Source organism: Alexandromys fortis, unplaced genomic scaffold (assembly GCF_014885135.2).
Source record: "Alexandromys fortis isolate MF-2015 unplaced genomic scaffold, M_Fortis_MF-2015_v1.1 scaffold_44, whole genome shotgun sequence".
Classification (NCBI taxonomy): domain Eukaryota; kingdom Metazoa; phylum Chordata; class Mammalia; order Rodentia; family Cricetidae; genus Alexandromys; species Alexandromys fortis.
In genome coordinates, this window is record NW_026067921.1 from 9,385,779 (window position 1) to 9,408,656 (window position 22,878).

Sequence of the window (22,878 nt, forward strand, 5' to 3'; positions counted from 1 at the left end):
ACCCTAAACAAACCAGGCCCATGTTGCTGTTGTCAGGTATTTGGTCCTAGCAACACGTAAAGTAACTAATACAGCAAGTAACCATCCCAGAACTATAAATCAAACAGTAACACCTTCCTCAAGTGGACTGCTCTCTCAGCCCAGGGGCCTGTCCCTCGACCCCTTTTCTATCTGGTTTTGTGAGGCAGGATCTTATACAGCACAACTTGACCTCAAGTTTGTTGCACAAGGGAGAATAACCTTGAACACTCAACTCTCCTCCCTGGCCTCTGAGCGCTGGGATTACAGATGGGTGACTCCTCTCCGGAGCACTTTACCTCTCTTTCATCCCTCCTGCTCTCGGCTCCACTGAGACAACAACCGCCCTTGACCCAGTTGCAGTTCTGCACTGTCTGCAGGTACCAATGCTCTTACCGCTTAGCAAATTTAGATGAACAGTTGACATTTTCGTGTTTCTTCGCTGTGAAATCTAACCTTACTCTTGCTTAACTGCTTCTTTGTCACTTTCGTACTTTCTAACTAAAAGAATCTTTCTTACCCAAGGAGTAGACTATAGTTGGGAGGGAGTCTATCCATTTTTCTGAACTAGTAGAGCTATCTTCATGTATCTTTTTACCGACCCTGGTAAAGGCCAACTTTAGGTTCACATATCTGGTACTTGGGGAATCTAAAAGATAGTCGTGGGTAGATAAGTATTTTAATGAAATATATACATTACTATAAATAAGGTCAAAACTGAGGTATTTGTCACACTGACCCTTTTATGTGGACACTCTATTGCTGACCACTGGGCTAAGAATTTATTAAAATGCTTAGTCTATCTGATACTACTGTCTCCATACTAATATAGAAGGTAAAAATAGTTATAGTGTGCATTGAACATTCGACCAAATGAAAGAAAAACAAAACAAAACAAAAACCAACCAGCAAAAACCTTCCTCATGATCTAACTTAATTCTAAAACTTACTATATAGAGTTCTAGAAAGACAGGCAAGGTGCTGGGTTTGGAAGCACATGCCTGTCTTCCCTTGGAAGATTGAAGCTGAACTGTGATATTGAGGGCAGACTGGGATATGTACCAAGTCCCAGTCAGCTGTGTCTACATAGTGAAATACCACCCCCACTTTTTTTTTTAAAAGAGAAAGGTAACAATACTGAACAACTCATTTTGTCTCATTTAACCTTCATTAACAACTCCATGAATTAAGCATAAAATTACCATTTTACAGATGAGGAAATATGAAGAGGATAAGAAAAGGATTATAGTTACAAATAAATAAATGATCCAGCATTTAAACTGAGGTCTTCCTGGATCCAGTGCCTGCAGTGACATCACTCAACATGAATGGATAGGAATTTGGTTCACAGAATCCTTCTTCATTTTTCTATTAACCCATGTGAAAGAAATACTGCATTTGGCATATTCTAAGCCATCTTGATGGTTTCTTTTAGAAAATTACTTGGGAACTATGATTTGGATCTAGAATGTTCCCAAAGTTCCACATGATAAAGGCCTGGCACCCCTGCAGGCGTTACTAAAAACTCTTATAGTTAAAAACTGTAAGAGGCAGAGTCTAGTGGGAGGTTTTCTAGAAATCGGAAACACGCTGGTGATGGGGTGGAGAGGACCTAGCTCCTTCTTTGATCTCTTTATGTCTCACTCAGAACGTGAGCAGCTTTGCGTCATCATGTGATCTAACCACGTGCAGCCTCACTGCATGCTTCAAAGCAAGTGTGACCATCTGAGCACAGACTAACGCCTCTAAAACCCTGAGCCAAAATTAATCTCTTATGTTCAAAAGTTGGTTCTAGCCGGTATTAGTCACACTAACAAGGCTGACCACACATGGGGTCTTCCTACAAACACAGGGCGGAGGTGGAAGCTGAGCGCTGTCAGACCTGCAGTCCTCACATGGCAGGGAAACCAGAAATGCCTTCGGGGATTAGTTCTTTGTTTACCACAAGTTTCTAGATAGTCAAGAAATTGTTTGACAGTAACAACATGAGAATTATATGGCATGTTACAGGAACCATGACCTGAAATAGGATCACCTGAAGCTCCTTTCAAAGTCACTTTTATGCCATTTTAATGACACAAACTCTGAAAGGATCACAAAACACAAATGAACTCTGCTTCTAATAGGAGCTAATCTCATTTCTTTTTTAAAATTTTATTTATTTTTATGTGTATGAATGTTTTATCTGCATATGTTGTCTGCATATGTGTACCATGTGTGTGCCTGGTACCTGTGGAAGCCAGAGGAGGGCACCAGATCCCTTGGGACTGGAACTCTAGATACTTGTGAGCTGTCATGTCGGTAATGGGAACCAAACAGGCCCTCTGGAAGAGGAGCCAGGGCTCTTAATCACTGAGCCATCTCTCCAGCTCCCAGGCTCATTTCTTGCAGTCGTGATGGCAGCAGAGCTCTGGGTTATAAAGTCTGGGGGTGATGTGGTGAGACACGAAACAGTTCCAGGAATAACTAAAACTGAAGAAGCTGGAGCTTTCACTCAATAACCCAAGATCATCTCAAAGATAACAAACATTACCCATCAAGAATAGATTCACGGCAACAGTAGAGGTTATCAAATTTCTGTTTAGTGACCGAGTCATTGACATTCATGGCTGGAACACACAGCTTCCCTGCTTTGGACAGCTGGTACAACCTGGGAGTGGGAGAACAATGAGATATTACAATCTACTGTTGGTTTATGTCAGATCTGAAATATATCGATAGACTGAGCATGACAGCACAAGACATGACCATTTCATCTTACTAACAATGTGTTTCTAGAGGCTGTACACAATTTGGCAAAAAGGCTCACATTCAAAAAAATCATGTGGAGAAATTCTTTGATCCAACTAAATTTCAAGATCTTAAATGAAAAACTTAATTGTGCATATTTATTTTATTTTTCTAAAGACTAATACTTTTGTTTTCAAGCAGCGTCTCATTGTGTAGTTCTGGATGGCCTGGAACTATGAACTCACAGATCTGCCAGCCTCTACTGGCATCAAAGGCATGTACTACCATGCCCATTTTAAGACTGAGACTTAAATTTGTTTATTTTTATGTGTATGAGTGCTTACTTGAATGTATGTATGTGTAACACATGGTGTTTGGTGTTTGTGGAGGCCAGAAGAGGGTGTTAGATCCTCTGGAACGCGAGTTGCAGATGTTGTGGGATGCCAGGTGGGTGCTGGGAACCAAACCTGAGTCTTCTACCAATGTAGTAGAAACTCTTAACCACTGAGCAGTCTCTCCAACCGGCATATAAATTTTATGTCCCTTTCAAAGATAAAAGAAGTAACTGGGGAGCTTGAGAAGTGACTTGCAGTTGAGAGTGTCTTTCCTGCTTCTCCAGAAGACTCACACTGGGTCCCATCAAGAGGTTTACCAGCACCTGACACTCCAGCTTCATGAAATTTATTTTTTTAATTAAATACATTTACTTGTTTATTTATTAAATCTAACACCCTCGTCTGACCTTTGTGGCCACTCACAAACATAGCATACATTCACACAAACACACATGGATACACATAAATAAAAACAAAATAAAAATAGCTTTAATAGAAATAATTTTAAATACTTTTAAAATCTAGTATAATCCTACTATTTTAAGGTGACAATTTTTACTTTTCAGTAGTTTCAAATTCATAACAATAATATTAAACTCAAAAATTGCATATATATGAGTTCAAAACCCAAGTCCATTAAAAAGGAGAAGTATTTGTTTTATTAAAAGTTCATCCCTGGGGCTAGTGCAGTGGTTCAGTGGGTACAGGCTCCGGTCAAGCCTGACCATCTGAGTTCAACCTGTAGGGTCCACGTGGAGGAAACAAAGAACTGGCTTACACCAGTCGTACTGCTCGCATCCACATCTGTGGCACGGTGAATAAGACTAACAGAAATGATTCTAATTTTATCCAAGGAATAAATCACTGCTCCTTTGTGATGGGACCCAAAGCCCTTGCTAACTGTGAGATATAGACTCTGTGAGGACACGAGTTTTGCCTACAATGGGTTTCTAGAGCAGTGCCTGGCTCATTGCAGTAGTTCAATAAATATTTATTGAATAAATTAAACTTGTCCAAAAAGAGCAAGCAGCCATTGTGCTGCAATGACAAGAAAACATGAGGACCCTACTTGCCCCTCCAGCTGAGCTATTTACTATGTTCTGTTTGTCATTTGTGCTGCTATTTAAAATAAGTGCCCAGGCTCAGACATGTTGCCTCAGAGAAAGCACCAATTTTTTACTATAATGAGTCCTACAGGTATGTGATTATAAGATTGTATATCTACGCTATGGATGACTGTTAACTCTTACCTATGGACTCCAGTAACACTCTCCTCGACTATGCCTTTGATTTTCTTAAACATGTTGGGATACTTTTTGTAAATCCAGTGAGTAAGATCTCCTCCATCATCCAATATCTGCAACAGAAGCATCCGGAATGTCATTCATTTCGCTGAAGGCTTAGGCTTCAGTCCTTTCAGGGTCCTGTACCCCAGTTCCTAATTACCAATGTACAGATATTTCAAATTTTCCATATAGTTATGAAAAGCAACCTAAAGCCAGAGTTAATACAATAATCTACCAGACAAAAGAGTCATTATACTCAAAGAAAAGAATAGGGGATGAAGGCCAACTATAATTCTCTCCGTCAGATGACCCTACCACATAACGTATCTGCTTTATCAAACCATACTGCAATGTGAGAATTTTCTTAGGGCCATCAAGACTATCAAGACCTCTAGTTCTTGAATATACTTCAAATCTTCAGAAAACTAATTTCTAACTACTGATTTTAGTACTTTAAATAAATTCAACTAAGGTTTAGTTTAAATAAAAGGACAGATAATTAGTCTGTCTCTCAGAACAATGGCTTTTAAAACTGAAGCTTTAACTTCACACAAAGCACGGCAGTCTCCCACCCAGTGTATCAGGCAGCACTGGAGGGTTTTGCCTAGCTCAACCTCGCACTCTGTAGAAGCCAAATTAAAAATAACCAGGGAACCGTGCAGCATGTAGGTGTACACGCATGCTTCTGAACAGCTCATCACTATTTCAGGTTGAGATTAAAGACAAATACAATGCTGTGCCCACCAGAGCTCCCACTGGCAAAAAGTTTCTGAGTTATAACCTCCAGCCCCTGAGGATGGTTGGAAATGCTCCTCAGACTTTTCTCAGTTGTTACCCTGTCCTGGAAGGTCTCCACAGATTTCAGTCATCCCCTGCTGGCATGCATTCTTTTTAAATTCCCAGGATACCAGCAGCACTATAAGCATCAAAAACGCCATCCTGGATCCCAGGGAAGACAAAATACCCAACCCCGGGTCTATCACCTGATCTTTCGTTTCTGCTCCTACTGTTAATCTATTTTATCTATCAAATCTTGTTTGAGTGTAGGGACCAAGGCAGGACTCTCATTAGAACTCTTAGCCAGGCTACACACTTATAAATAGAACCCCTAAGAACCAATGTCCCCAAGAAACCTGCTGGGGGTGGGGGGTGGCACCTTTAATCCCAGCACTTGAAAGGCAGAGACAGGCAAATCTCTGTGAGTTTGAGACCAGCAAGGTCTACAGAGTGAGTTCCAGGACAACCAGGGCTGTTACAAAGAAACCCTGTCTCAACAAAACAAAACAAAAACGAACAAACAAACAAACCCAAAGAAACCCGAAGAGGGGCCAAGGGTAGATTAAGGTCAAGGCTAGAGTACCTAGTTTCAATCTCAGTGTTGTCTCCCCGCCCCCCCAAAAAGGCTGGGGAGATAGTCTAGTTAAGAAAGTGCTTGCTTGCCTCACAAACATGAGGACATGAGTTTAATCCCCAGCACCCATATAAAAATCCAGGCATGAAAGTACAATGCTAGGGAAACAGAGATGTCCCAGCCTGTCTAATTGTGGAGCCCTAGGTCCCAGGGATGGACCCTGTCTCAAAAAACAAAGTGAGGGCTCCTGCTGAATGACAGCTGACGTTGTCTTCTGGCCTCTACATGTGTACACACATGCATACTGAACAAAAGAAACCCACAAGAGTTTCTCTCTGCTGTTATATATGCATGGATTTCATGAGTTTTTCACTCGCTGCCTCTGATCCCTAGCCACGAGTAATTGGCAAGTCTGTGGGCTACGTCCCATTACGCTAATTTTACATTTCCCTTTATTATTTATGCATCAAACTGGCTGACCACCAAGCCCTAGGCTCTCCCTTTCTCCTCATCCCCAGCGCTGTGCTAATGAATGCCCCTGACCACACCTGGCTCTTTTTTTTTTGTTTTCTTTTGTTTTTGTTTTTTCGAGACAGGGTTTCTCTTCACACCTGGCTCTTACATGGGTGCTGGGGATCCTAATTCAGTTCCTCATATGTTTGGACAGCATGCCTTTACCCAGCGAACCATCTCCCCAGCCTGACCTGTTAGGGTTATAGGCGTCCATCACCACACCTGGTTTATACAGTGCTGGGGATCAAATATTTTGCCAACTGAGCTATATCCAGACCTATTTTTCTCCTTCAAACAAAGGTAACTAGCACTGGCGAGGAGGTGCTTTTTATAGTATTTATTTAATGACTGCAGTCTATAAATTCCCTGTGCTGTCCTACTGCAGAAAGTTCTTGACCTCAGATAATCTTCCTCTTCCTGAGGTTGAAATGTAAGGAAAAATAGTGGGTCTTGGCCAAAGATATAAATTCTATTTTTCGAGGTGACAACTATTTTGATCCTTGTTAACTGTCGTTACTAACTTTTCTAGCAGCTGTGTTGGATCCACAAACTATAAAGGCTCTCTGGGTACAATGCCACAGCCTCTCTGTGTTCATGACTATAAAATTAGTTTTATTCCCAAGATACATGTGCTTTGTCCCCATTTTCTGTCAGTCAGACTCCCTCTTGTCACCTAAAATTGCTGGCATGAGCTGACTCATCCTGGAGCCGCCCTCATCCCCTCCCCTCCTCAAGCCAGCACTTGGTGACCTGGACCTCAGGCTTCAGAAGCTGCTTCTCGGCTGGGCACCAGAGAGACCTGGTTTTCAGCTGGCAGCAGCAAGGAATCCTTTCTTTCTCTCTCTCTCTTCTCCCTCCCTTCTTCCTTCTTCCCTTTGAGCTGATTCTCTAATTTCTTAATAATAATGGAGAAATGTTGGTAAAGCAGAAATGTATCATATTTTATGGCTTTTTCTCTATGAATGTAATTGTGCATATATACATATATATATATATATATATGCAGTGTAAATCCAGGGGCTCTACCCCTGAGCTATACTCCAGTCCTACATTTATTTTTTAAAAGAATTTTTCAGTGCTGGGGACTAAACCTAGGGCTTTATGCATGTCAGGCAAAAGCTCTACCACTCTGGTGTATCCACAGCCTCTCAGCCTGGATCTCTTAAATAATGAAACAAAAGTATAAAGGAAAACCCCTAAACTTCCTGGTCATCTTTTTACAAAATACAGGGAAGAAATTTGTACTTGGAAGTGCTCCAAGCATATTAAGAACTCAGCGTGTAGATTCCCGAGAAAGCCAAGGACCTCAGGATCCCCAAGGCGTCTGTGCCCAGTGTGTTTGTTTGCTGGTGTTTATGGCGACTGTTACTGAAGCAACTGTGAACAGCAGTGGGGACAGAAATGCGCCACTTCTGCTTTTCAGCCTCGACTCCTGGGTTGCATTTTCATGTTTCTTACAAACGTGACTGCTTCTGGGCTGGGCTCAAACTTAAGATCTGCCTGCTCAGTGTCCTGAATATCGGGATTACGGATCCACACCACCACACTGAGCTAATCAAGATCTGTAGTTATAAGAAGTTCAGCATCTAGAGGTATCCTAAGCAGATTCACTGAATTTTGTTGGAAACCCAGATACATCGAAAAGAAATAGGTCCATTTTCCTTCCTTCTTATGGGAAACCCTTACCCAAGACAGGGTATTTCACCATCGTTCCTGCCCTTATGAGCCACATAAACAGAAATCTGACCCACCATGTTTGGCTGCCAGCCCTCCACATTCACACATCTGTCAATGCACCACCAAAAGTCATCTTCTGACTCTCCTTTCCAGGCAAAGACCGGAAATCCTAAAAATAATAAAAGGAAAAAAGAGAACCCATTAAAGGCTACAAAAGGGCCACTCTCCAAATTTTAACAAGAAAGTGCCAAATTTCCACTAATTCTTAACGTTCTCATTTTGTTATACTCTGAATGAGTTTCCTTCACTTGGCTAGTATTGCCTTCAAGCCCTCTTATCCATTCCTTCTCCTCTAGGCTATTCTGCTCTTCTTGGCTCAGAAAGGATAAGCTGTAAGAATGTAAGAGTCCTAAAAACAGGACTCACAGGGGAAGAAGAAAGCAGAAATAAGTACTTGATGCAGAGTCAAGCCGCCAGTCTCATCACCTCCCAAATCTGCTGTTTTTCTCCTCTTAGTTACTCACAGGCCTCCTGGAGAACTCTGACTCCTAAAGTGCTTGTTCCACTCCACTGCCCAGTGAAGTGCAATGTCTATTATGCAAGCTGCTTAACTTGGCTGGGAGAGAACCAAACGAATGTGAACTTTTTCTAAAGCCATCATTTATGTACTACTGAACATAGGCTGATTTATTTTTGCAGTGTTGGGGAATGAAGCTAGGATTCATAGAGGGCACTAAGAAAGTGCTCTACTACTGAACTTCATCCCTAGCTTTAGGTACTCATAGGTAGTTTTGAGACAATATCTCACCATGGAGTTCAGGCCAGACTTAAACTGATCATTCTCATACCTCAGCCTTCTGAGGGCTGCGACTGCAGATGCGAGCCATGATCCTCAACTTTCTTTTTAAATTTTTTTATTTTGAGACAAGACTTTACTAAATTTCTCAGGCAGGTTCTGAATTATGATCTTCCAGCTTCAACCTTCCTAATGGCTGGGATGACAGGAATATGTCACCATGCATAGACTTGAATATGGGTTTATAAGCAGTTGAGGCATTTTGTCAAACAAGTCTTAATTATCATTTACGTAAGTATGTTATCTTCTTTACCACAATATAGATTTTGAGAGCAAAGGTTATTTCACATTATTTATTAAAGTCAACAATCATCTGCCAAAAAAGAGAATGAAATGAATACCTATGTACAATTTAATATTTGTATAACTTTCTATCATATACAAGCAGCAAAATTTTACAAATAAGTGAAAGAACTAATGAAATGCCAAAGAGTGCTAGCAAAAGAAGCTTTAAGCATTTCTGTGGGGCTTTCTTAGAGTCTCCGGGGAGCTCAGAAGTAGTTTTGGTACCAAGATCTACGTGTATTGTAACACACAGGGAGACAGAAGGGTGACGGAACCCAAACTTCCCTAGCTTTGTCCTTCAAGTGTTAGTGGATATTGTGATCAATTAACCTGCCAGGCCAGATTCTCCTCACTGCTGAAGCAGACATGCTAAACATTAAATTAGGGTGAGCCACTTCCTGGAAGGTCTGGAGGACCACAAACGATGGTTCAAGAATTACATACTGTTCAGTTGGAACCTCCAGCTCACTCCTGCTTGATCCAGAAAGCCCATCCCCCCCCACAAACCCCACCCTCTCAGATAATCTCTGAACAAAGAGGGCACAAAAGTCCAGTTCTGCATTCTTGGCAGCCACAACAGCTCCTCCCTTGAAGATGCCAGCAGCCAAAGTCCCCGCCCAAACATTCCAGCTTTTGACCATATGTTGGCACTAACCCAGCTTGTGGTGGACACGTCATCACCTCCTCGACCACAGGCTATACAAGCTCCCTGTTTGAGTTTGGTTATGTTACTTGTCCTGCCTCCATCTCTGGGGTTGGAGAACTCACCTGGGAGTTGCTTTGCTCAAATAAACCTGTTCTAATTTTTTTTTTTTTTTTTTTTTTTTTTTTTTACTTTTCAGCTCAGCTTGATCTGGCTTACTGTGTTGGCAGAGAAACCTATTATCGCGATACAGAAAACCTATTACATAATACAATGAGTGTGAGCAGTGTTCACTGGTGGCCTAATGGTGAATCAAAGCAAAGTGTGATTATTAGAGCAGTAGACATAGGGAACTATTTGTCAACTATAAACAACAGAGCTAACTAGATCATGTTTGACAAAAGAAGTCAGCCCCCAAAGAAAAATTCATCAATAATAGAATCCATTTCTTCAAAGGCAGCTGCTTGTCAGCCTTCCTTAAAGATTTACTTTGAAACTGTGGAACTTCTTGAAGACTTATCTTAACCAAAGACAGAGAACACAAATCAGCTCTTACCACTTTCTGCTAGGGCAGCAGCCACTTCATTGAGCGTGGAGTAGATGTTGCAGGCAGCCCACCTGCACTGTGCTCCCAGAGCACCCAGAGTCTCCATCAGCACCTGTGTTAAAGAGGAGATAGATAAACAAGCCTGTTTTGTTTTGATGCAGGGTCTCATGTGACCCAGACAACTCTTGTTCCCCCACTTCCATTTCTTAAGAGTAGCATTTACAGGCACGTATTACCAAGCCTGGCTAAATTTCTATCTTTGACGATATAATATAGCAAGGCAAGCCAATGGTTTCCAAGTTGTGCTTTATAGAACTTCAGTATTTTCAACACAGGGCAGAGGAATAGGCTCCAGTAAGATTCTATTAAGTCAGATTTAATTCTATAAGTAAGATTCAATTAGGAATGCAGAGAAAAAGTTGTTTTTTTTTTTTTAATCAAAACACAGACATACAGTTCTACTTCTGTTTAGGACACAGAAGCAAGAGAGTCCCAGGTATGGCTGGGGATGCGGCTCGGATGGCAGAGTGTTTGCAGGAATCTCTGGGTTGAATTCCCAGCACCTCATCAAACCAAGCATAGTGGCGCAGGCCTGGAATCCCAGCACTGGGTAAGAAAAAGCAAGAACCAGACATTCAAGGCCATCCTTGAAAGTTTGAGGTCAATTTGGAGTATGAGACTATGATGTAGACTGGGTTTGCTTCATTTTTGGCAAAAATGGGAGGAAAAGATAGCTGCATGTGTAAGGGTAAAAAAATTAGCTAGAATTTTAATTGAAGGTCAAATGTAGGAAAGTGTATAATTTGAAGTTTTGTGTTGCTCCAACTAGACACAAGATTTCATACTCACAGGCAGCTCCTTCTCAGGAGTACCTGCCCAGTACTCACAAGAAAAACTACAGTCAGGGATCTGATTGCAGTACACTAGTCTCTCATGGGAAGCAAAATCTTTTTTTCTTTAAATATAATTACATCAGTTTCCCTTCCTCTTTCCTCCCTCCAAACCCTCTTTTTTATTTTTTAAAGATTTCTTTATTAATTATGTATACTCTCCAAGTAGGCAAGGCTAGCTGACCAACAAAGTTCAGGGATCTTCCGTCTCCAGGTTTTTTTTTTTTAATTTTGTTTTATATAAAGGCTCTGGAGATAAAATTCAGATCCTCAGGATTGCAAGGCAAGCACTTTACTAAGTTGCCTCCCAGCCTTTCTTTTCTTTTGGCCTTTCCCTTTCATTCCTTGAACATTTCCTTACTTCTGGTACAGGATGATCTACCCTTATCTTGTATGTTCCACAGCCTTGAAATCAGTCATTTTTTAAAGGAACTCACAAGGGCCACTTTCAGTGGATCTTGGCACTATTCAGATATTGTTCCTGGATTTTCTTTTATTAATTTTGGATAATGATTGTCCCTTAGCTCTAAGTGGAGTTCTTCTGTTCTGTTCTCTCTATCTTTACTTTTGGAAACTTCAGTGACACGTGTCAGGTCATTTGATAATGTCCCATCCTTTTTGGTCTGTTCTGTTGTTTTGTTTTATTTCATTTTGCTTCATTTTCCCTACTCTCCTTTTCTCTTTGGATTTTAGTTTGTAATTTCTATTCTGCTGTCTTTCAGTTGGCTGGTGCTGTCCTTGAAAGTGCCCAGTTTTTTGTGGAGAAAGAGAGGAGCAACAGATCTTTAGTATCATAAATAGTGAATATAGCATATATCCCACCCTGGACTCAGAATGGTCTAGTGGCCCTCCCAGTTTTACTTTTATCTCCCCCATCAATGGTGGCTCTTTGCATGGCTCTCATGGAAGGTATGATTGCTAAACTTCTGCTATGTAAGATTTTGCTTCCCAGGGCTAGAGAGATGGCTCAGAGGTTAAGACCACTGACTATTATTCTTCCAGAGGTCCTGAGTTCAATTCCCAGCAACCACATGGTAGCTCACAATCATCTGTAATGGAATCTGGTGCTCTCTTCTGGCCTGCAGGCATACATGCAGACAGAGTACTGAGAATACTGTATACATAATACATAAATAAATCTTAAAAAATAAAAGCTGGCAGAGAGGACTGTGCCCGTAATCCCAATGATGTGTGCCTTATTCCAGCACCGAGGTTGGAGAGAGGAGGATCCCTGAGACTTGCTGGTCACATAGCCAGCTAGTCTAGCCAAATCAGTGACCTCTAGGTTCCACCTCAAAAAATAAGGTAGAGCCGGGTGGGAGTGGTATATGCCTTTAATCCCAGCACTCGGGAGGCAGAGGCAGGTGGATCTCTGTTTGTTCGAGGCCAGTCTGGTCTACAAGAGCTAGTTCCAGGAGAGGCTCCAAAGCTACAGAGAAACCACACACACTTGAAAAACCACACACACACACACACAAAAAAAAAGGTGGAGCCGGGCCGTGGTGGCGCACGCCTTTAATCCCAGTACTTGGGAGGCAGAGGCAGGAGGATCTCTGTGAGTTCGAGACCAGCCTGGTCTACAAGAGCTAGTTCCAGGACAGGCTCCAAAACCACAGAGAAACCCTGTCTCGAAAAACTAAAAAAAAAAAAAAAAAAAAAAAAAGAAAGGTGGACTGTGACTGAGGTTGACCTCCAGCACACGTGTGTACACATATACACTTATGTGCACTCATACACATTTATAAGTACACATACACAGACATACACACACATGCAGACAAATTTTTAAAAATTAAGCCACAGAAGTCACATTTGGGGCTTATTTTGGCCAAACTGAAGATAAATAAAGATCAAAATATTGAAAATAATAGGCTCTAACTCATTAAATAAGAATAGAAAACAATGGGCTGGGTTTGGAAGAAATGTTGACGGAATGCCAAGGAAATCTGGCTCAACTGTGACTATAATAGAAACTAAGAACTGGCACTCCAACATCTTCAAGTATGGTGTGGCAAACACTTCTAATCCTAGCACTCAGGAGGTAGGAAGGAAGGTGGCTAATCTGAGGATAGCCTGGGCTACATAGAGAATTCCAGGCTAATTTGGGTTACATAGTGAGACCATCTAAAATGTTAAAAACAAAGGACCAGCAGCAAGATGCCTCAGAGAGTAAAGGCACTTGCTACCAAGTCTGAAGAGGAGGTTGGACACCCTGGAACTGGAATTACAGGCCATTGTGAGCCCTCTGACATAGGTGTTGAGAACCAAACTCTGGTCTTCTGTAAGAGCAGCAACACTCCTAACTGCTGAGCCATCTTTCCCCAGGCCTTGACTTGACTTTAATTTAATTATCATTTAGAAGCAGCAGCAATGGAATTAAGTTAGAGCTATGGAGGCATACCTGAATTAAGAAATGATTAACTACATCCTACAGGAGGTAAGGAAGACTTTTCCTCCCTCCCTCCCTCCCTTTCTCTTTGTTTTGGGAGGAACAGAGTCTCATAGAATTCGATAACCCAGGCTGGCCACAAGTTACTCACTATGTAGTGGAGGATGGTCATAAACTTCTATTCTTCTTGCCTCCCTCTCCCTAGAGCTGGGATTACAGTGTGTGCCACCAGGCCCAGGGGTCACATCCAGGGCTTTGTGGTGCTTGGCAAGCACTCTACTAACTAAGCTGCATCTCTAGCCCTAAGTCTTTATATATTTTATAGAGGTCAATTTGAATATTATAAAATTAACGTGAACATATAATTAGAAAAATTACAGAGATTAAAAACGAAAGGAAGAAAAATACTCCTTTTTTAGAGTGGAAATAATAAAATGACATTAAACATTATAATGATGAACTCATCAAGGAAAAATAGAGAGGGAGGCCCAAAGGGTGGTGATGTTCAGATAGCCTGGGGTGAAATCAAACTAGACATAACCTAGCAACATGAGCCAGTAACTAGAGAAGCACTTCCTATTTTAAGCACCACACTAAGTTCTGATGCGAGAGGCTCAACAAATTTCAAGCATGTTTCTGTCTCAATTCATTAATCTGTAGCTCCAAAAAGAAATTACATTTTAATTTACTGTATTAATTTTAGAAATTCAGGGTATTCTTTTCCTTGGAGAATGTATAATTCAGCAAAGTCTTAGAGGAAGGCAGATGTCATCTGTTCCTAAGGAGCTGCTGTCTACCCTTCATTAGCAAGGTGACCATGTACGAGTATGCTGAAGGAGGGACAATCTCTAAAGGGGACTGAAGTTCTGGCAATATAGCTCAGTGACAGGAATACCTATCCAGTCTGTATAAGGCCCTGAATTCAATCTCCAGCACTGAAAAAACAAACCAACTAACTAACTAACTGAGTGGGGCACACATGTCTGAAAGCCCAGCACTCAGGAAGGAGAGGCAGGCAGATTAGATGTTGGACCAATACCAACTTCATCTGCTACACAGCAAGTTCAGGGTCAGCCTGGGCTGCATGAGACCTTGTCTGAAAACAAAAGAAAAGAGCTAGAGATATGGGTCAGTGGGTAAAAAGTGCTTGCTGTGCAAGCCTGGGGACCTGACTTCTGATCACCAACACCCACAGCATGCATCTGTAAGCCTGGTGATGGGGAATGGAGACAGGTGGCTCTCTGGAGCTTCCTGGCCAGCCAGTCTAGCCAATCAGTAAGCTGCGGGTTCAGTGAGAAACTTAAAAAAAAAAAAAAAATAAGGTGAGTGTGACTGGAGAAGATACCCAACATCAGCCTTTGGCCTCTACAAATGAACACACACACACACACACACACACACACAGAAGAACAAAGAGATGAAGAGGGCACGTGCACACAACCTAGCCTTTTCCATGTGGTGTAAACCCCTAATTTCAGCATCTGGGAGGGTGAGGCAGGAGGGTCATGAGTTCAAGCCCAGCCTCAGCTACACAGCAAGTTTGAGGCCTACCTGGGCTATACAACACCTATCTCAGGAGGAGAAGGAGGGAGAAGGAAGATGGCCTGGAGCTTAGAAGTCTCATAAAAGGTGTTAGGTAGAGCTTTTCCAGCACAACAATTTTCTTACTGGTCTCAATGTATTTGGAACTCAATACCGACTACATTTTTTAATGATGACTCAAAAGAAGAGATATTGCCTACTATGGGAGCACTTTCATTTGTCACAAGGATTGTGGGGAGTGTTGATTTGTGAGCAGGGCCAGGGATCTTAACACTGAAGCATAGGACAGTCACTTACAATAAAATCTGCTGATTTAGTGTAAATTTTAAATGTCCCACTGAAAGTTCACATGGGTAAAAACCCTACTTATAATTATTTGGTCTTGGAAACTATTTCCACTTTACATACTGAGAAAAGTATTTTTTATAGTTTCAATACAAACAATAGTCTTTCTAGGGATGCGATGACTGGATAAGTGTGGAGAGGATGCTGACTTTTCACTGTCATTGTCAGACATTGGGAAGAGTTGCTTTTTATTTCATAAAATCATAAAATCAATTGAAGATGCTGCCCTAGTGCTCTGGACACAATGCCATATTGCTGGCAGGCAGGGTAATGCATCCCTATAATTCCAGTACCCAGAAGACACGAGGATCAGGAATTCAAAGCTAGCCTTAGCTACAATAGCAAGTTAGAAGCCAGTATAGGCTACATGAGATACTGTCTCAAAAATAAAATGAAATAGAATGAAATAAAATAAAAAGAAAAGAAAAAAGCAGGTGCTGGAGAGATGACTTAGCAGTTAAGAGTAGGGTTTTGTCCTCACCACCTGCAGTCTGTAAGTCCATTTCCAGAGTATCCAGTGCTCTCTTTTGGCTTCTCCAGGCAAAATAGATGTAGGCAAAATACCCATTTCCATCAGACAACCCCTCACATACATTTCCATTTATATGAGTCAGAATAGATATTGACTGTTCTATTATAGTGGTGCTTAAGCATTTATATATTGGAATACATTTTTATAAATTACTTTCTTTTTACTTCTCCCTATTTTAGTTCTGATTTTATATTAAAAATTTAACGAGTACATATAACATATAGGCTATGGTGTATATGAATCCCACCTCAGTATAAATAGGTAACTACTGAGTGCAATCCTTGGTCTAAACCAACCATGGGAATTCTAGTCCCCTTTCAGAGCTAGTGGAGCAGGGCATGTGACCCAGTCCTCCTCAGGGTAACATGCTGGATGACCCTGCAGGACCTCCTCTTCATATCAGTTCGTGATGACTAGGTGGCTGGAAGTACCGTTCTGTCAGCTTGAGGATGAAGTAGGCAAACTGTGGAGACAGCTCCAAAAGAATCACCAAGAGGTAAAACAGAAGCCCTGTGTCTACAGCCTGCCTTTTAACAACATCAAATAATAAATTTCTCAATGCTGAGGTCAAGTCGAATCAGTCTCCTCTTATTGCTGCTGAAGGCAGCTCTGTATGGAAGCCTGGCGCAGAGGACACTGGGAAGGGCAACACGGAGAGGTGGAACAGCAGTGGAAGCATTTGCTCACCTGGCACACTCATGTTCAAGCCTGAGTAACCCTGGACAATTACTCAAGCATACTGGGCCTCAGTCTCCTTGTTTACAAAATTGAAAAAGGAATACATAGCTTCACACGGATTAATGAGATAATACGGTCAGCCTGGTGCTGGCAGGTTGCAAGCATTCGGTGGCTGGTACAATTATTAACTGTTATTAGGAGAAAAAGAACTCACAGCGGTCTGAGCAGTGATATGTGTACAACCCACAATTTTGGCTCCAGCCAAAGGCTTTTCTCCTTGGGCTCTCTTCCTTAGGGCCATCAGGGCAGGCATCTCTAAAAAGGTCCAATACAAACAAAGAATATTAGACAGAGGGAATGAGAGATAAGAGAAAAAAAGCAGAAAAATTACTCATTTAAGTTAAGACCATTTCCTTGGTCAGCTTCTATTAGATGAGATTCCTGAATGTTCTCTGAGAGCTTTCAGAGACAAATGCTCCCCAGTTTTATTCTCTTATCTGCCAATCTTTCTTATCCAGGGGTTTCCTTCAGGACAGAGTTCACTCCCTCCCCACAGTGTTTCCTAAGCTTAGGAAGTATTCCTAAGCTTGTAAATGTTATTCAGGAGGTGGGCATATTGACTCATACTCATAAATCCCAGCACTTGGGAGGCTGAGGCAAGATAAATGCCTCAAATTCAAGGTCAGCCTAGGCTACAGAGTTGAGACTTTGTCTCAGGTAGACTAACAAACAAAAATTATGGTTTAGTATTACACTGAAATTTGACAAGCCAGCTGACCTGGGAAGTATTAACACGACAAAATGACTCAGGCAGATAGAAAGGCATTTATTTCTTTACCTTGTTCAGCAATTTCGATTTCTCTGCGTCCAAACTCCGCCTGTTTGATGTTTTTGACACAGAAGTCACTACTTCCCTTGGAGTTCTTTTGCTGCTTGTCCCTGGGGGATGTCTCATCGTCAGAGCTATCTGTATATGAAGCAGCTGGAACACAAATTAAAAAATCAACCAGGGAAAAGATTAGCTTCCTCCAAAATTCCAAACCGCTGGGGCTTCACTAGTCTAGCACCACACAAATGAACACCTCCAGGAAGCTCCTTAAGGAAACATGGCTTTGTACCACTCATTGCCTATGCAAGGTGCTCTCCACAGTTCTGAAAGGGCAAGCTGAGAGCTGCCCTAGGTATTCTCCCTGGGTAGCATTCATGTGGAATCTAGTGCTAACTTTTCCTTTTGAACACAGAGAAGTGTAATACTTGAGTACGCCAAGAGAGGAAGTTGCCCCATGAAAGCCACAGGTTAAAGTTCCTAAGCAAGCCAGTCATTAACCCATGGGTTCCTTGCCTCATAACCTCCTCTCTGCCCACCACTTAAATGCCTGAAGTAATTTGCTTTGTAGTACAATAACTGCACAGATAAGATGTAAAAAAAACAAGGAACTCATGGGAAAGTAATTAAGAACTACACAGAAGGAATCTGTCTGACATAACAGAGCTGTATTTCTCAGGACTGGCAGAACTGTTCTTGCAGATCCAATTAGACACTGACAATTCAATGTGTTATTCTCCCTGACTAGCCTCTGTAAGAAGGAGTCTTTGGTGTTTCAGATTATCAAAGCAGCAAAGAAATATCCTCTTTTGGTACATTTAATGCCCTGCAGACTAATCTACTAGCAATACACACCACTGCAGTGGTTCTCAACCTTCCTAATGTCAGCTACAGTTCCTCGTGTTGTGGTGACCCCCAACCATAAAATTATTTCACTTCCATAACTGTCATTTTGCTCCTGTTATGAATTGTAATGTAAATATCTGTGTTTTCCGATGGTCTTAGGAGACCCTTGTTGTTAAGTAGGGAGCGTAGCCCCAGTTCCTCGCATCCATCCCAGCCCCCAGGCCTGAGAGATGTGTTGGTATGGACTCCAAATCCCAGCATGCAAGGGGGGGGGGGGTCAGGACCACTCCCACAGGGTATTTAAGTGAGCTCCCAAAGAAGAAATAGGTGGTTGGTCTCTCCCCCACCCCCGTTGCATTTGTGGCCTCCCAGTTTCCCCTCAGGACCACCCAAAAGCGCAGGAATCCCATTAAACCTGGATATCTTTTAATTTGGCTTGTTGTGATTTGGCTTGATTGGGATTTTTGCATTGGCAGAGAGCTCACGTTAGGAAAAATTCCTAACACTTGTGGGTCGTTTAACTCCCAGAAGGGTCACAATCCATCGGTTGAGAACCACTACACTAGAGGGTAAAGGACCACATTTAATTGTGGCTAACAGGTCGCTGAATTCACTGCCTTAGTGGAGATCTTTCAGTCTTCATATTTGCTAGATGATCTGAAGCATTTCTTTCTTGATTTTGTAACAGAGGATAGGGCTTCCTAATCCTTGCACTTTTGTGGAAGATGGAGGACAGAAAACATGACCCCCAGAGCATTTTCATCTTAGTGCAGTTAGCACTGCCATCACTTCTGCGGGGAGAAAGCTGCAAAAGCTCGGAGCTCCCGTGGGCCTGGTGCGCTCATCTACTTAGAGCTGGAGTATTAGAGCATTTCTGGGATTTCTCAGCAGAAGGTCTATCTGGGTGGGGGTTGGAGGGTGGACTGTAAAAGGCAAGTCCGACCTTGCCTAGTTAATCAGGCACGGTGCAGCATACTGTGGGGTCAGCAGGGGCTAGAGGATCGGTCTTTCTCTGGAAAACTGCCTTAGAGGCAAAGTCCTAACATGAGGGCACAGGAATGAACATGCTCACCAGGGGAGGTGAAGGAATTAGTAAAGCCCCAAAGGAACTTTTGTTCTTACAAGGAACTAATCTGCACAAAACCTTTGGTTCCTCTCCTAGGGGAAGAGAGCTCAAAGTACAACAGAGCTAGAAATAGCTCTGGGCCTCGTCTGTTTCACCAGTCAGGATTTGATAGAGCTTAGAAATCACAGGCTGAGGAACCACACTTCTCCCACCTGAGAGAAAACGATAACCCAAACGATAATCCTGACCCAAACTTATAAGGAAATTGAAACTGAAGGAGTTTACAGTATTCAGAATATTTTGAAGTTTCTAATCTTTTTTCCAGAATCATGATTATTTTTGTCTTTAGTGGCAGACAGTAATGAGCAAGACCAGGCTGCACTCAGAGACAGAAGCAGGAAGATCAGGAGCTTAAGGCCAGCTTGGGCTACGGACGGAACCATGTCTCAAAGTGTGAAAAATTAAAAAGAAAACATTAAGGCCAGGTGCGATGGTGGCTGCCTTTAATCCCAGCATGTGAGGCAGGTGGTTGGCTAGCAGTGACTAAAAGGTTGAGACTGAGTCCTTATTCTACCCAGAATGGTTCTCTCTTCCTAAGCCTATTCAGTTTTCAAGGATGAATGGGAAGGGGAGGAAAGAAAACCAAAACAATATTCCTTTAAGAGAAGCACTCCAATTTAAGCTGTTTTTTTTTTTTTTTTTTTTTTTTTTTTTGTCTGGGTTTCTGTTTTACGTGACCGGGCTGCCCTAGAACTATTTATGCAGTTCAGGTTGGCTTTAAATCCACAGAGATTCTCTGGCCTCTATCTCTTCAAGTGGTGGGATTAAAGGTAAGTGCCACAATCCCTTGGCGCTAGTTTTGTGGATGGTCTTTGTTTTCCAATTTAAAGAACAAGCCAGTTATGTTATTTCTTTAAGCTAAAGCTGAGAAAACTGGTGTTTCACTTTCTTTTCAAACTATGTAGCCCTGGCTATCTCAGACCTTGATATATAGATGAGACTGGCCTCAAGCTCACAAAGTCCCATCTGCCTTTGTTCATGGTATGTGTACCACCATGTCTGGTTTACCTTCTTTTTTATTTTTTTAATTTATTACTTTAAAAAAAATCTTTTCTCATTTTAAATCCCAGTTCCCACTCCCTCTCCTCCTCCTCTCTCCACCTCCCTCCCCCNCCCCCCCCCCCCCCCAGCCATCCACTCCTCATAGAAGTTAAGGCTTCCCATGGGGAGTCAACAAAGTCTGGTACATCACTTCGAGGCAGGACCTAGACCCTCCCGCCTATATCTAGTCTGAGCAAGGTAACCCTCCAACGAGAATGAGCTCCAAAATGCCAGTTCAAGTCTGTGGTCCCACCGCCAGTGTCCCCACAGACTGCCCCAGCCACACGACTGTCACCCACATTCAGAGGGCCTAGTTTGGGCCTATGTAGGTTTCCCTGCTGTCTGGAGTTAGTGAGGTCCCACTAATTTAGGTCAGCTGTTTTTGTGGGTATCCCCATCATGGTCTTGACCCCATTGCTCATATTATCGCTCCTCCCTCTCTTCGACTGGACTCCGGGAGCCCAGCCAATGCTAGCTGTGGATCTCTGCATTTGCTTCCTGAGTGAGGTAACCCACACCCAGAAAGACAAACAGTGTATGTACTCACTCATAAGTAGATATCAGACGTAAAGCAAAGGAAAACCAGCCTATAGTCCATGACCCTAGAGAAGTTAGGTAACAAGGAGAATCCTAAGAACCCTGGGAAGGGGAAATAGACAAGAACTCCTGAGAAAATTGGGAGCATGGTGGCTCGGGGAGGCGGGGGTGGGGGGGGGGCAATGAAAGGAGAGTGGGGAGGGAACTAGATGGCCAAGATGGGGGAAGGACAGAGAGAGAGAGAGAGCAAGGTAAGAGGTACTTTGATTAAGGGAACCATTATGGGGTTAGCAAGAAATCTGGCACTAGGGAAATTCCCAGGAATCCACAAGGATGACTCAGCTAAGACCCTAAGCAATAGTGGAGAGGGTACCTGAAATGGCCTTGCCCTGTACTCAGATTGATGACTATCTTAAATGTTACCACAGAACCTTCATCCAGCAACTGATAGAAGCAGATGCAGAGATCCAAGGCCTTACCTTCTTAATAGTCGTCAGCTAGTACCTTTTTTCCTGAGCCAAAAGGTTTTTCCTAAAGTCTTTTATACAGACCTCTGGTTGGTAAGCACAAAAAGCAGCAACTATCTACACTGCACTAACACGTGGCTCCAACAGTGACACACCCAGGTCAAGAGAAGGGTTTCTGTGAACATGGTGGAAATTTTACTCAACTAATGTGGTGGCATGCATGTATTTAGTTTTGAGCACACTCAATTTGTGATAATGCATGCTATGTAGTCCAGACTGGCCTGGAACTCTCTGTATAGCACACGTGGGCCTTAAATTTGCCTGCTACTACATTTTGAACAGTCTCTCCAAACATTTGTAACCATCAGCATACCCTGAAGCCCAGTTTCTAACAATGAGCAAGTGGTGCAGAATTGGTGGCCCAGTGGTGAGCACGGCTGCTTCCAAAAAGGAAAACAATTACCCACTGAAGGACAGGACCTCAGATGCAGTGCCATTCCTTGTCAATAAATGACCAGTTTTCAACTGTCCTAAGATAAAATGGGGATATAGTAGATGCCTCCTCTCCACAAGCTCAGCCTTTCACTTAACTACCAGTAAAAAGAAATCTTAAGAGGAAATGAGATCATACCCAAAATGTTTCCGTTTTTAGGCAGAAAAGATTATGACCTGAAAATTACAATGTAACTTTATTACAGGGTGGTCTCGTTTCATTTTCAGGAACCAAAGCATAACCTGAATCACTAATCCACAACTGATCCTGCTGCACATAGGCACACTTGTTCTGTGCCCGCGCCTGACTTACCTAAGTTATCTCCTAGCACCTGAGAGGCTGTGGGAGCTTGTTAGGAGGCAAGCAGTTAGCAGTCCGGCTGAGCTAGGCTTATTAAATTAATTAAAGTTAGGAAGCTCCTCTTGGGCCCAATCTACTTATTTGTTAATGGAAATAACAGTCAGGACCTGTGTTTGAAAGAATTGTACTGACGAAGGACTTAAGAAAATGTGAGAAGTTACGTTAGCAGCCCAACACAAACAAAATTTTATTATTTGGAAAAAAATCTTTAAAATCTCTCAAAATTCCTAAGTGCCAATTATAAGTGCAAGGCTTCATTCCTTCCCATCTGAAACAATTTGCTCATCGTAAAGATAACGTTTTCATTGACACACCACCAAGAATGGTCTAAATTGGAAGAGAAGTGGTTCTTTTTACTTTCTTTTAGAACATTCTTTTTTGTTTTGCTTAGGAGGTTTTACATTTAATAAGTGCTGCCAGGAGGCAGAGATGGGCAGATCTCTATGAGTTTAAGGCCAGCCTTATCTACATGGTAAGTTCTAAGATAGTTAGGGCATGTAGAGAGACTGTCCTGGAAAAAAAATTATAAGTAAACAAATAAGATAAAAAGTACTGAGTTCACGGG

At 42.2% G+C, this 22,878-nt stretch overlaps 1 protein-coding gene across 5 annotated transcripts in view; it reads right to left on the reverse strand.

Annotated features, from left to right (window-relative positions):
* The window catches only part of Ahcyl2 (adenosylhomocysteinase like 2), a 167,025-nt gene that overhangs the window by 27,509 nt on the left and 116,638 nt on the right, over positions 1-22,878 (reverse strand). For all 5 annotated transcript variants that reach the window (XM_050141523.1, XM_050141522.1, XM_050141521.1 and 2 more), the window contains 6 exons: positions 17,456-17,599; positions 16,832-16,932; positions 10,251-10,353; positions 7,985-8,079; positions 4,334-4,440; positions 2,552-2,668 (listed from right to left, as the gene is read on the reverse strand). In XM_050141523.1, coding sequence (XP_049997480.1) covers positions 2,552-2,668; positions 4,334-4,440; positions 7,985-8,079; positions 10,251-10,353; positions 16,832-16,932; positions 17,456-17,599 — 667 coding nt within the window. The remainder of the gene's footprint in view (positions 1-2,551; positions 2,669-4,333; positions 4,441-7,984; positions 8,080-10,250; positions 10,354-16,831; positions 16,933-17,455; positions 17,600-22,878) is intronic.